The 13,938-nt window shown below is 44.3% G+C and overlaps 1 protein-coding gene across 1 annotated transcript in view; it reads left to right on the top strand.

The window, feature by feature from the left end:
• GP6 (glycoprotein VI (platelet)) overlaps positions 1–13,713 on the top strand; it is a 38,642-nt gene extending 24,929 nt beyond the window's left edge. The window contains exons 7-11 of the mRNA XM_006901875.1: positions 304–588; positions 8,774–8,827; positions 11,541–11,600; positions 12,486–12,536; positions 13,466–13,713. Of these exons, the coding sequence (XP_006901937.1) occupies positions 304–588; positions 8,774–8,827; positions 11,541–11,600; positions 12,486–12,536; positions 13,466–13,713 (698 nt within the window). The remainder of the gene's footprint in view (positions 1–303; positions 589–8,773; positions 8,828–11,540; positions 11,601–12,485; positions 12,537–13,465) is intronic.
• The last annotated feature ends 225 nt before the right edge of the window (positions 13,714–13,938 follow it).

Raw genomic sequence — 13,938 nt, 5'->3', positions numbered from 1 at the left:
AATAATTATATATAATAAAATATATATTCTATATTATATTACATGTAATATATCATAAATAGAAAATAAATAATAAAATATAATAAAAATAAAAATAACAGCAAATAACCCTTCACGAGTATAGGAATTAGGACTTCAATGGTTGTCCTTTGGTGGACAAGCTGCAGTCCATAACAGGATGCAGCCAGAAAGTTTCTCAGCTCAGCTAAGAGGTGAGAGGGAGAAGGAGGCAGGGGGCCCCTCCACCCCATCCCACAGCCAAGCCCGAGGGCAGCCTCCTCTCACCCAAGCTTTCTCTCCTAGGGGTCTACTCCAAGCCCACGCTCTCAGCTTGGCCCAGCACGGCGGTGTCCACCGGGCAGGATGTGACCCTGCAGTGTCAGGACCCTTACGGCCACCACCACTTCGCTCTGTACAAGGAGGGGGACTCGGGGTCCACCCGGAGCTCTGATGTGTGGTACCGGGCCAGCTTCCCCATCATCACAGTCACAACCGCCCACAGTGGCACCTACCGCTGTTACAGCTTCTCCGGCGACAGGCCCTATCTGTGGTCACACCCCAGCGATCCCCTGCAGCTCGTGGTCACAGGTGAGAGGGATGCCAGCCAACTCTTCCTCCTTGACCTTCTCAAGGCCTGGTGGGGGTTCCCAAGGGGAGGTGCCTACAGACAGGCGGGGAAACTGAGGGCAGGGGAAGCTTCAGAGAAGGTGTTTGGGTCTCCAGGTGGTGAAGACAGTGGCTTGACCAGCAGCAGCAAGTCTGGCGGTTTGAGCCCACCCAGAGGGGCCTTGGGGACAGGGGTGGTGATTTGCTTCTGAAATGCCACAGCCGTGAACCTCGGGCGTCACAGGTCTGCCCTGTGTACCTGGTGTCACCAGGACTTGGACGTCACCAGGAATCTAATGATGATAATATTACCGCTTGTCACAAGTCCTGCGAGGTCAGGGGCTGGAAACAGAATGCACGGACCCTCCTTCAGCTTGGAGGTCACATGACTGACAAAGGAGTCTCACAAATGCCACCAAAGCCCTTTGGCACTGCACTGATGATCTCTACCCACCGAGACGCCCCAGGACAGTATACAAGTGCTCCGCACCCCCCCCCAGAAGGTCACATCCAAGGCTGCAATATTGGAGGGGAGCAAACTGTCACAGCCTTCTCCTTGGGAGGGGCTGGTGGATTTGAACAGATGATATTTCCGTTAGCAGCTGAAAGCTTAACCACGGTGCCACCAGATCTCCTCCACACGAGCTTTTCTGGGCAAAGCTCAAGGTGTTGGCAGACTGTGCTTCTTCTGCAGTTGGTGGGGGAGTGCCTTCCTTGCCTTTTCCGAGTCCTAGGGGCCCCCACTGCCCCTGGCCCATCGCACTGCCTCCCGCCTTGGAGACCAGGGTGCATCCTCTGATTTCTGACTCTGCTAGGCCTGTCTCCATCTTCCGAGGACCCTGATTGCCTCCAACCCACCTGGATAATCCAGGTTATCCTTTCCTGCATGGCAGCTCTTAACCGAATTGCATCTTGCAAGTTTTCCCTTTGTGATATGTTGTTACGGGCTGTTGGGTTGATTTCAACTCATGGTGACTGTACAGGACAGAGCAGAAGCGTCCCTCAGGGCTTCCCAGCCTGCAGACCTTGAGGGAGGTCCTCTCCCATGGACTTGGCGTGACTTTGAACCGCCAACCTAGCAGTTAGCATTTCAGTGCTTTAACCAGCAGCCACCAGGGCTATCTTTACCTTTAAATGTACCATGTTCAGGGACACTGGTGACTGTCGAGTCAGAACTGACGCATAGCTCACACTCCAGCAGGTTTTCAGAGGCAGGAAATTACATGGCAGGAGTGTGACAATCTTTCTCCTATAGAGCACCTGGTGGGTTTGAACTGAAAACCTTTGCATTGGTAGGACAATGCCTTCCTGCTAAGTCACCATCTGTTGCAGACCAAGGGTCCCAAAGAATGGAATAATTTTATAATTATTAATAAAGAGACAAACAGCCAGGAATGTGATAGAGCAGAGAGCATAAACCAGGGTGCCAGCAGTTCTCGACTAAAGACCCCAAGCCAAGCTTCTCTGTGTCTTTATTGAAAATTATCAGGAAGTAAATCACAAAGAGAATTCAATGCAAATGAAGCCAAGCTCTTTCTATAGAAAACCTTCTGCTTGACTCAGGAAGGAGGGGTTCACAAATGCAAGAATTTGGGTTACCCTGAACTATTAACCTTGATGCCTCAGGGTGAACTCTAGCTCAGGAAGTTAACCTCTCTCTGTAGGGGGCCCCTTGCTGTCTCCTGTCTGCAGGGAACAAACAGCTCATTTTCTAGGATCTGCCACAAGAGAAATCCTACCTTATAAATCTGTAATTCCTTCAATTCCTGAACAAGGGTTTTCATATAATGTTTGGTATAGAGTTTGGCTTTCCATAAACATCTATAGGAGAACTTTTTTCTTTCTACCGTAGGGCATATAGACTAAGGAAAAAGAATTCTTTTTTATTTATTTTTTTAATTATTTTTGTGTGTGTGTACCGTCAAATCAGATCTGACTGGTACAGGAGGAGATTGTCCCTCCTTCCCCGGCAGAGCATGTGGTGGATTTGAACTGTGCGCCTCTGGAATTGTAGTTGCAGCTCCTTGCCACTAGGCCACCAGAGCTCCCCGGAAAAAGAATTCTTAACAGGCTGAACAAAGCTTGTGTCTTGTCAAAGTTTCACAAATATTCAAGAGATTGATATTAACATACACAGTGACATGTTAATATGTTACATAATTATATCTAATATATATATTATAAGATATGTTGTTGTTGATTGCTGTCGAGGGCGAGTCATAGTGACTCTATGAACAAAAGACCCGATGCCTTTCAGTAACTATCGTCATTTCTCCAAGTTCATAGAGTTTCTAGAGGCATGTGGTTTAGGAAGTGGATGCCGCTCCTGCTTCTGAACCTGTTTTACAACTGGGAGCTCCACCACACACGGTCCACATTGGGAAACCATTCTGGCATTTGATACCCCAATGGCACAAGGTTCAGCATCACAGCAAACCCAGGTTACTTCATACAGCACATTGACAAAGAGTGATGTACAGAGTGGAAGAGTGTTCCTCCAGATATATCAGCACTGGTTTCACTTAGCAGTGGTTAAGTGTCGTCAAGTCGAATCTGAGAGTAAGCTTTGCATAAGTGACTTGGACTCTATTCTATAACTAACATAATTTCTGTACATTTACAATAGATAATACATAATTATAATGAATATGTATTATATAATAATACACTATAAGAAAGATTTCTATTAAATATTAATATCTATACATGTTTATATGTAATAGTAATATTTAATAGCAAATGTCATATTTAAAAGTATTATTAATATTAATGTTGTTGTTGTTGTTGTTGTTAAGTGCCGTCGAGTCGCAGGCGACTCATAGCGACCCTATGAAGGAGAGTCCTCGACGCTTCGGTGCCTTTCATCCTCTCTCCAGGTTCGTAGGGTTTCCGGAGGCAAGCTGCTTTGGAAGTGGATGCCACTCCTCCTTCCACAATATTAATGTTACATAGTAATATTACACATTAATATAAATATTAATATACACAGTGACAACCGTAGCAATAATAAAATATGCAGAAACTAAAAAAAATAAGATCCTACTATTGTGGAAAGAAAATCATGAAATGATTCTCCTTTACTATTGATAACATTCAGATTGAAAAATAAAAATTATTGTACTTCGAGTTAAAGTTTACAAATTGGTTTTCCATTTTATCCTTCACATACAGATTTTGTTTCACAACACTAATTACAGTCCCTCTGCTGTAACAGCACCTGTCCCACTTCTTCCTTAAGATTATTTTTTAAATATTTTTTATTAATTTTAATAAAAGTACTGAAGAGCAATGGTGTCTCTCTGGAGACTAAGGTGCATTTGATACAGGCCATGGTCTTCGCAATCGCTTGTTAAGCATCAGAGAGTTGGACAATGACCAAGGAGGATAGAAGGAGAATTGATGCCTTTGAGCTGTGGTGCTGGAGAAGAGTATTGAATGTACCATGGACTGCTAGGAAAACAGATTCATCCTGGCAAGGGTTAAACTGGGTGGCTCCTTGGAGGCAAGGATTCTGAGGCTCTATCTAACATACTTTGGACATGTTGTGAGGAGAGACCGGTCCTTGGAGAAGGACATCATGCTTGGGAGGGTGGAGGGACAGCGCAGGAGGGGAAGGCCCTCTATGAGGTGGATTGATTCAGTGACTGGGATAATTGGGATGGGTGTGTCAGAGGCAGTGCGATTGGCACAGGACAGAGCAGAGTTTAGGGCTGTTGTACATAGGGTCACTATGAGTCGCAAGTGACTCGATGGCACATAACAACAACAACAACAATGAAAATTTACAGAGACTTTGGATTTCCATTCATTCATTGTTGCACTTTTCTCCCTGCCCTCCTCTCCCCTTTCCTTAAGATTCTTGTTCTCACTCATCCTCCTGTCCTTTTCCTTCCTGACTTTCAGCTTTCTTCCTGGGAAGATGCTACCCTTTTGATCTTATATATTAAGCCTTTCTTATTTTTAACAAGTTAACTACAGGGTTTCTATGTGAAAAATCTTGCTGCAAGTGTTTTATATCAAGAGTTAACATTTTAAAACTATCATTGGTTGCTGCTATGAGCCAATCATTTTTTCCCCCTTAAATTGTGACTTGAATGAAAGTTTACAAAGCAAATTTGTTTCTCTTTCAGGCATCTGTACATATTTTGTTTTGTAACATTAAACACAATAGTCACAAGGTGGTGACATGCATCCCACGGCCTCTCTGTGGTTCTCATGTCCATGAACACTTTGATCTTAGCCCCTTCCTGTGTTCTAGGCTGTCTGTCTTCTTGGGCAATTGGTGCTCTCTCAACCTTCTATAGCTGCTTAGTCAAAGGAGCAAGTGCCTTCCTGGAGTTCTTGTTCTCACTCACAGTGTTGTCTGTTGTTTATCTTAAATCTGAGCCAAAGAAATGAGCTTTGTTCCAGGTTCACAGGATGACAAAAGGGTCACGCTCTCTAGGGTTTCGCTAGTTCCTATCAGACAGCAAGGCTGCGATTTTCTATGTGTTTGAGCTTTGTTTCCCATCTCCTCTTCATGTGTCCAGGGTTTTCTGCGATGATTCCTTTTACAGTGGCAAGCAGTGGTAGTCGGGCACCATCCACTTTCTTCTGATTTCAGGGTCCTAGAAACTGAGGTTCACACGGTCCATGAATCCTTTGGATTCATTAGTTTAGTCCAAATCTTTTCTTTCTTCCCTTTTCTTTGTTTTGGAGAGGGAGAGGCTAATAGTTGCATCTTAGATGGCTGTGTGCAAGCTTTTAAGCCCTCAGTCACTAGCTACCAAAATATGATGTAGAACACTGTCTCTGTGGAGTAACCTGATGCCGCTTGATCTTGTCGTCCCCCCAAGACTGTGGTCCCAAGGCCCTGGAATCTACAGATTCTACAGATCATTCCCTACAGATTTTTGTTATGCTTAGGAAGTTTACTTAGCTTGGTCCCTTGCATGTCAACTATAGTTGTATGATTTCTATACTTTCACTAGTATTAGGAGCAACGAGATTATTCAAGAGATCTCCATTTAGAGATTAGTCATTTATCTAGCAAGGTGAAAAATTCTCATCCTCTTAACCATCAGTGAATTAGAAAGAACTACAGAAGAAAACAATGCATTGAATTCAAATTTATCTAGAAAGGTCATTACTGACTAAAAGTTGAGCTCTGTTCTCCTGTTGTCATTGAAAACTAACTTTATCAAGATATAATTAATATATCTCAAAGTCCACCCCCTCCTAGGATTTAACACAATGCTTTTAAGGAAGGTTGAAGATTTGTACAGTCATCACCACAGCCCAATTTTAGCACATATCTGTTAACCCAAAAAGATCTCATGTCCCTTTGCAGTAACTGTCTGTTCCTGCCTCCAATTCCAGACAATGGCTGATCTATTTCTTTTCTTTTTCTATAGGTTAGCCTCATAGAAAGAAGTAAAACGATATTTGGACTACTGAATTAGGCTTCTTTTACTCAGCATCATACTTTTGAAGTTTTTTTCATGTTGTAGCGTGTCTTCCACATTTTTTTATAAATTATTTTTTAAAAATCTTTGTGGTTTTCCCTATTCTCACTGTGTTTTATAAGATCAGTGATCCCCAGCGATCTATGCCCACTAATTCCCCATCTTTTCTGATTCCCACTGAATCTTTCCCAATTCCTTCACCCCCCCCCCCCCCCACCACACTCTGCAATCTTATTTATTTGCCTCCTTCCCAACCTCCTCTATCTTGGTCCTTTCCCTTCCATCTTTGGATATCCATACACTTCTTTATGGGAAGCCAAATTTCATACTAAATATTTTAATTAACAGAATGCTGCTTCAGGTTATGAGGGAGACTGGTACCAGCTGGATTTAATCCTGAAGCAGTAAGGTAATCCTTAAATGTTTACAGGGGTGGACACTAAGGCAATCCTTAAGCATTTACAGAATTCTTTCATTGTATTTACTAACCCCTCCCTCCTGAGTCAAGCATAAGGTTTTCAATAGAAAGAGCTCAGCTTCACCTGCATTGGATTCTCTTTGTGATTTGTTCCCCGGCAATTTTCAATAAAGACGGGGAAGCCGGAATCGGCGAGTCAGCTTGCTTCAGTTTTTCGGGAACTGTCTGTCTCCTGCTTTACTTCTGCTTCTCTACATTTTTGTGGTTCTGTCTCATTACTAATACTTATAAAAAGACTTTACCCTCGGTCTGCAAAACTTCTGACTCGTTACCTTTCTATTTTTACAATAATGGTCTCATTCAGTATTTGTCCTTATGCAACGGAGTTAGTTCACTTAGCTCTCCAGCCTCTCTCATGTTATATACTATTTTTATAAATCATTGCTCCCAAGTGCTGCATAATATTCCACCATGTGAATGTACCACAATTTCTCAATCCATTTGTTTATAGATGGACATTTGGGCAATTTCCATGTTTTCGCTAGTGCCAATGATGCTTCTATGCCCATCAGCATATATCTTCATTGTTTTTAGTCTTGCACATTACTCTTTTTTTAAAAAAATTCTCTGTGTGTGTGTGTGTGTGTGTGTGTGTGTGTGTGTATGTGTGTGTGTGTACCGTAAAATCGAATCTGACTGGTACAGGAGGAGATTGCCCCTCCTTCCTCGGCAGAGCACCTGGTAGATTCAAACCGCGTACCTCAGGGATTGCAGTGCAGCTTCTTGCCACTAGGCCACCAGAGCTCCCCATACATTTCTCTTTTGTGTGTATATACATACCACACTTTCATGATCTTTTCATCCACTGATGGATATTTGGATTGCTATGATCTCTTTGTTATCATAAATAATGCTGCAGGAGACATAGGTGGACATATTTCTGTTCGTGTTACAGCTCTTATTTCTTTCATATCTGTTTATCGATTTTTAACTCAAACGGGATTTTTACTGACAACTTTTTAAGTCTGGAAAAAACTGCTTTCTGTAGTGGTAGGGCGGAGGTCAGCAGATCTGCACAGCTGTGAAGTCAGCAGATCTGCACAGCTGTGAAGTCTGAGGGTGGACAGAGGTGAAGAGAGAAGCGATCGCTCTTTCTTCCTGTGATTCTCTCACAGGGGATATCTGCCCTGCTCCACCACTCATTTCATGGTTCCCTTTTCCTCATTGATTCCGAGCAGATAAGGAGCTGGTCCCCTCACACTCTTGCCCCCCAGGGCCAAATTGATAATATTGTTGTTGTTATGTGCCGTCAAGTCGCTTGCGACTCATAGCGACCCTATGTATAACAGCCCTAAACTCCGCTCTGTCCTGTGCCAGTCGCACTGTCTCTGACACTCCCATCCCGATTATCCCAGTCACTGAATCAATCCACCTCATAGAGGGCCTTCCCCTCCTGCGCTGTCCCTCCACCCTCCCAAGCATGATGTCCTTCTCCAAGGACTGGTCTCTCCTCACAACATGTCCAAAGTATGTTAGATGGAGCCTCAGAATCCTTGCCTCCAAGGAGCAGCCAGGTTTAACCCTTTCCAGGACAAATCTGTTTGTTTTCCTAGCAGTCCATGGTATTCTCAATACTCTTCTCCAGCACCACAGCTCAAAGGCATCAATTCTCCTTCTATCCTCCTTAGTCATTGTCCAACTCTCTGATGCATAACGAGTGATTGTGAAGACCATGGCCTGTATCAGACGCACCTTAGTCTCCAGAGAGACACCACTGCTCTTCAGTACTTTGGAGAGGTCCCTAACAGCAGACTTCCCCATGGTAATACGCCTTTTAATTTCCTGGCTACTGGTTAGTGTGTGTTGACCGTGGAGCCAAGCAAACTAAAGCTGTGAACAATCTCAATCTCTTCACCATCCATCCTGATGCTGCCAATTTAAAACTCAGAAGGACCTGAAGCACCTGCTGCAGAGGGTCAAGGACTGCAGCCTCCAATATGGATTGAGGCTCAATGTCAAGAAGAAGAACTGATAATATAGTTAAAAAAAAGTCAGAACTAAGATTGGAAAAGGAGAGAGAACAATTGAACTCATCATTGCTAATTAGCATCAGAACAATGACAAGATGGGGAGAAGGGGAGATGTGTGGTGTTGGATTGATATTTAAATAGTCACAATAACACAGCGGTGATAGCTTCTTTATCCTTAACTGCTCAGGGAGGCAACTGGGTTGTAGATATTTTTTATGATTTGCTCAGAACTTATGTACAAAAGCACAGAATTCTCTCCTTTGATGATTTTGCAGGAACATCTGTGACCCCGAGTTTGTCACCCACAGAACCACCTTCTTCTGTACCAGGTAAGCTGTGTCCTCCTGCGTTTGGGAGAATAAAGCATGTTAACTATCTTCCTCTCTGTCTAAATCTCCCAGTTTAGTTCACGCCAATCTGTCAACATATTTGCTTCATTTTAAAAATTGTTTATATCATCTCTAAAGTACTCAAGAGCAACGGTGTCTCTCTGGAGACTAAGGTCTGCCTGATACAGGCCATGGTTTTTGCAATCACTTGTTATGCATCAGAGAGTTGGACAATGACTAGGGAGGATAGAAGGAGAATTGACGCCTTTGAGCTGTGGTGCTGGAGAAGAGTATTGAATGTACCATGGACTTCCAAGAAAACAAACAGATTCAACCTAGAGAGGGTTAAACCAGGCTATTCCTTGGAGGCAAGGATTCTGGGGCTTCGTCTGACATACTTTGGACATGTTGTAAGGAGAGACAGGTCCTTGGAGAGGGACATCATGCTGGGTAGAGTAGAGGGACAGCGCAGGAGGGGAAGACCTTCTGTGAGGTGGATTGATTCAGTGACTGGGATAATCGGGATGGGTGTGTCAGAGGCAATGCGATTGGCACAGGACAGAGCAGGGTTTAGGGCTGTTGTACACATAGGGCTGCTATGAGTTGCAAACGACTTGACAGCACATAACAACAACAACAACAACAACAAAAATGATGATAATAATAATAATAATAATAATAATAATAATAATAATAATAATAAATCAATTGCTGTCAGGTGGATTCTGACTTATAGCGAGCCTGGCCTACTGGTCAAAAGCTGCGCTGCAATCTCAAAGGTATGTGGTTCAAACCCACTAGACTCTCTGTAGGAGAAATATGGTCAATCTCTCCTCCCATGTGATTTAAAAACCAACTTGAGGGGCAGCTCCGTGTCAGTTCCATTTCAACGACAGACAACGTGTTGTTGTGATTTTGTACCATGGAGTCAGGGCCCACCCCTAGCTGACCCTCCAGCAGGTTTTCAGAGGCTGTTTATCGTATGAGAGGAGATTGTCCAGCCGTCTCTGTCCTGAGGAGGAGCTGGTGGCCTTGAACCACGTGCCTTTGGGATTGCAGGACAGCTTCTTGCTACTAGGCCATCAGAGCTCCCTCAACATACAACAACAACATAGGATGGAGCAGAATGACGTCACAGGCTTTCCAAGCGTTTAGTCCTTAGGGGAGAAAGGCATCATTACGTCCTTGCTCCCTGAACAACTGGTGGTTTTGAACTGCCAACTTTTCAGTTAGCAGGTGATTGCTTTCTTAACCACTGGGCCACCTGGGATCATTAGAAAAAGAAACAGATACTAACACGTGGTGAGTCCCTTAGCCTTTGTAGCTTGCTGTAGGTGAGCGACATCTCAAGTCTAGATTAAGTTGCACAGATTCTGAAATCCCAGATTGTCTGAGGTTCCGAGCCTGGGGTGACGCTGGAACCTATAACTCTCGTGTTTCCCATACTAACAGGGTTACCCATGGTAGAGTTTACAGTGGGGCTGAAACTAAGAAGAAGGCTGAATATTCACCTCTAATATAATAAGTCCTTGAAAAAAAACCTATGAAGAGAAGTGGAACATTGTCAAATGCAATGCTAGGAGATAAGGTCCCGTAGGTGGGAAAAGACTCAATATGACTGGGCTCATCCACCATAAAGGAAGGTCTATTTCAGTGGGAGAGATTGTGAGTAAAAGCTTTAGTCTGTTGTAGACAGTGTCATTCGTTGCCGGTCAGAGCTCACACAGTGGGACTTAAGGACAGCCACAAACCCCTGCAGGGATTCCATCCACTCTAGATGGGTTATTAGTCGGTAATTCGATCCCCTTGGTGGGCCACGAGTTCCTGATTTGGTAGTCCCACTCATCGAGGGGGTACCACAAGACTGGCTAAAAAGGTCATATAAAAACCAACCTGTCTGTACACCTATCTTTGTCATGGCTTTGTTTGCAATAGCAAATAGCTGGAAACAACCCAAGTGCCCATCAACAAACGAATGGATAGAGAAGCTGTGGTATAGTCACACAGTGGAATACTATGCTGCACTGAAAAACAAGGAACTCATGAAATATTATGCAAAGTGGATGACCCTGAGGAGATTATGCTGAGTGAAATATCTCAGTCACAAAGGACAAATATTGCATAGGGCCACTGACAATGGGACTGATATTGGGGTTGAGAGAAGACAGAGAAGGAGGGGAGGAATGATATATACTGCATTGAAACAGATGAGAGAGAGAACTATTTAAAAGGGATATGTGATTAGGTATTATTGTCATGACAGGAGTCCAGAACGAAGGCTGCATAGTGGAGTGGACTTGGGAGGAGGGATTGTATAACAATGAAAGAATTTTTCTTTTACTTTTCAAGGAGAACAGTGAATTGGGGGGTGGTGGAGGGTCAGGGGAAAAGTGCAACAATGAATGACTAGAAACTAAGTCTCTGTAAACTTTCATTAATAAACCCCCCTCAACCTATCACACTAGATAGCAAACCCAGATTACCTCATATATCGTGTCTCTAGTAGCCAAAAAATGGCTTAATCTCAAATGTTCACCAACTCATGAGTAGAGATTCACGTTTAGTGAGTCACGGGCAGAAGTTCTAGGCCATGGTTTGCATTTGCTTGGGTCTGTGCAATGTGTCTGAAAATGGTAACAGTCCATAGACTACAACGATATCCTAAGAGACATGAGACAGATTTGGAAATGACCACACTACTTACAATATTCTTAATTATCAGAAAGCTCCAGTAAACTGATCGTCTCACCTAAGAGGAAGGAATACACAACTGGTGAGTAATCCTGCCACGAAAGTCTGCAACATGGAACGTGTGTTGGCTGGCTCTCACTGAGTCTTCTGCGTCTTCCCGTGGAAGTCCTTGGCTTGGGCATAGGGAATGCAGTGGAGGCATGTTCCGTGTTGCAGACCGAGGGTCCCAAAGAATGGAATAATTTTATAATTATTAATAATGAGACAAACAGCCAGGAATGAGATAGAGCAGAGAGCATAAAACAGGGGGTCAGCAGTCCTCGAATGAAGCCCCCAAGCCAAGCTTCTGTGTCTTTATTGAAAATTATCAGGAAGTAAATCACAAAGAGAAGTCAATGCAAATGAAGCCAAGCTCTTTCTATTGAAAACCTTCTGCTTGACTCAGGAAGGAGGGGTTCACAAATGTTAAGAATTTGGTTTACCCTTAACTATTAACCTTGATGCCTCAGGGTGAACTCCAGCTCAGGAAGTTAACCTCTCTCAGCAGGGGCCCCCTAGCTGTCTCCTGTCTGCAGGGAACAAACAGCTCATTTTCTGGGATCTGCCACAAGAGAAATCCTAACTTGTAAATCTGTAATTCCTTCAATTGCTGAACAAGGGTTTTCATATAATATTTGGTATAAAGTATGGCTTCCCATACAATAGAGGCAAGTTCTGAAGTTGGAGACATTTACCAACGTACATATTTTAATAAGAAAAATGGGAAGACTGGCTCAGAGAGATTGAGCCAATTGCCAGAGGCCTTATGCCTAACCAAGGGTGGATTTGGAGTCCAAATCGCAACATCGCGAGTGTACATCCCATCTTCTACCGTGCTGTGGGATTATGCCTCTGAGTATATTTGGAGCGGGGCCCGGGGTAGCAGACAGGGTGCCATTCCTTTGCATTTCCCCGTTCTGATTCCCAGGGACCTCTAGGAGCGTCACTACCCTTCCAGGAGGGTCAAATTCTCCAACCGGTAAGTGCTCATACTACAAGGACTCCCTTTCACCTGTCTCTTCACCTGAAGCTAGTAACACCTTTCTATAGAAAGGAAAAATGGCTTAGGGGTTTTGGTTGGAAAGGCATTAAGGAAAAGGGGGAATGTGAATCTTAAAGCGACTGAGAAACGCCTTTGGAAAGGATGGACTGTTTTAAAAAGTAAAAAGCATCTGTGGTATATTCACATAATGGAATACTACGCTGCACTGAAAAACAAGGAAGTCATGAAATGTTATACAAAATGGGTGACCCCGGAGGACACTATGCCCAGTGAAATATCTCAGTCACAAAAGGACAAAAATGCATGCACCAGTGCCACTGTTGTAAAACGGGACTGACATTGGGGTTGGGGGGAGACTGAGAAAGATGTGATGATATATTATGTCTACTGCATTGAAACAGGTGAGGGAGAGAACTGTTTTAAAGGGATCTATGATTAAGGTATTATGGTCATGACAAGAGTCCAGAACGAAGGCTGCATAGTGGAGTGGACCTGGTGGAGGGATTGTATCACAATGAAAGAATTTTTGACTTTTCAAAGAGAAGAGTAAACTGGGGGTGGGAAGGCGGTTGGGCAGGGAGGAAAGTGCAACAATGAATGAATGGAAATCCAAACTCTCGGTACACTTTCATTGAGAAAAAAAAAGAAGAGAAATTCCCACTTGTGGCTCTGTGTGAAGAGGCTTTTCCTGCATAACGAACTAGACAGTCAGTCTATCAGCCACCAGCGAGAGGTGTGTGAGAGCAGTAATACTCTGAATTGGGCTGAGCCCCAACCCTTGAGAGGGAGTGGGGGGAGAGAGGATACCCTAGCACACCATCATCTCACAGGTGACAAGGCTCGAGGGGCTGGACGGAGGAGGGCAGGAGAGCTTCTCTGACTGCTCCTGTCTGTCGCCTGTCTAGGTCTCGCCCTCCAGAACTACACCAAGAGCAACGTGATCCGGATAGCCCTCGGGGCCGCGATCCTTCTCTTCTTGGTGGGGATCCTGGCGGAAGATTGGCACAGCCGGCAGACACTCCTGACCTACAGGGCCAGAGCCATCCAAAGGCCACTCCCACCACTGCCACAGACCCTGAAACCCCACGTCGGCCTGGTCAAGGGGCAGCCGTATGGCTACAGTCCCGAGTGCCGCCATCAGGACCCCATCTAAGGGACGTGCAGGCCGGGAAAGAACTGTGCGTGGAGGAAGGAGGCAGAGACTGCAAATGGACAAATGTCATGTTGCTTCTGGCTCCTAACCTCAATTTTCTCCATTCGGATCCCTTTTTGCTGTTACCTGTACGAGGATCCTCAGATCTGAGTAGGCAACGAGAAAGGATCCGATCTCTGACGCACACCTTTCCTCATTTGAAACCGTATTGTGTTCTCTGATCCT

The sequence above is a fragment of the Elephantulus edwardii genome, unplaced genomic scaffold (assembly GCF_000299155.1).
Source record: "Elephantulus edwardii isolate Elephantulus edwardi_28Jun2011 unplaced genomic scaffold, EleEdw1.0 scaffold00348, whole genome shotgun sequence".
Taxonomy (NCBI): domain Eukaryota; kingdom Metazoa; phylum Chordata; class Mammalia; order Macroscelidea; family Macroscelididae; genus Elephantulus; species Elephantulus edwardii.
Note: the sequence above shows the minus strand (reverse complement) of the source record. Positions and strands in the feature narration are given on the sequence as shown.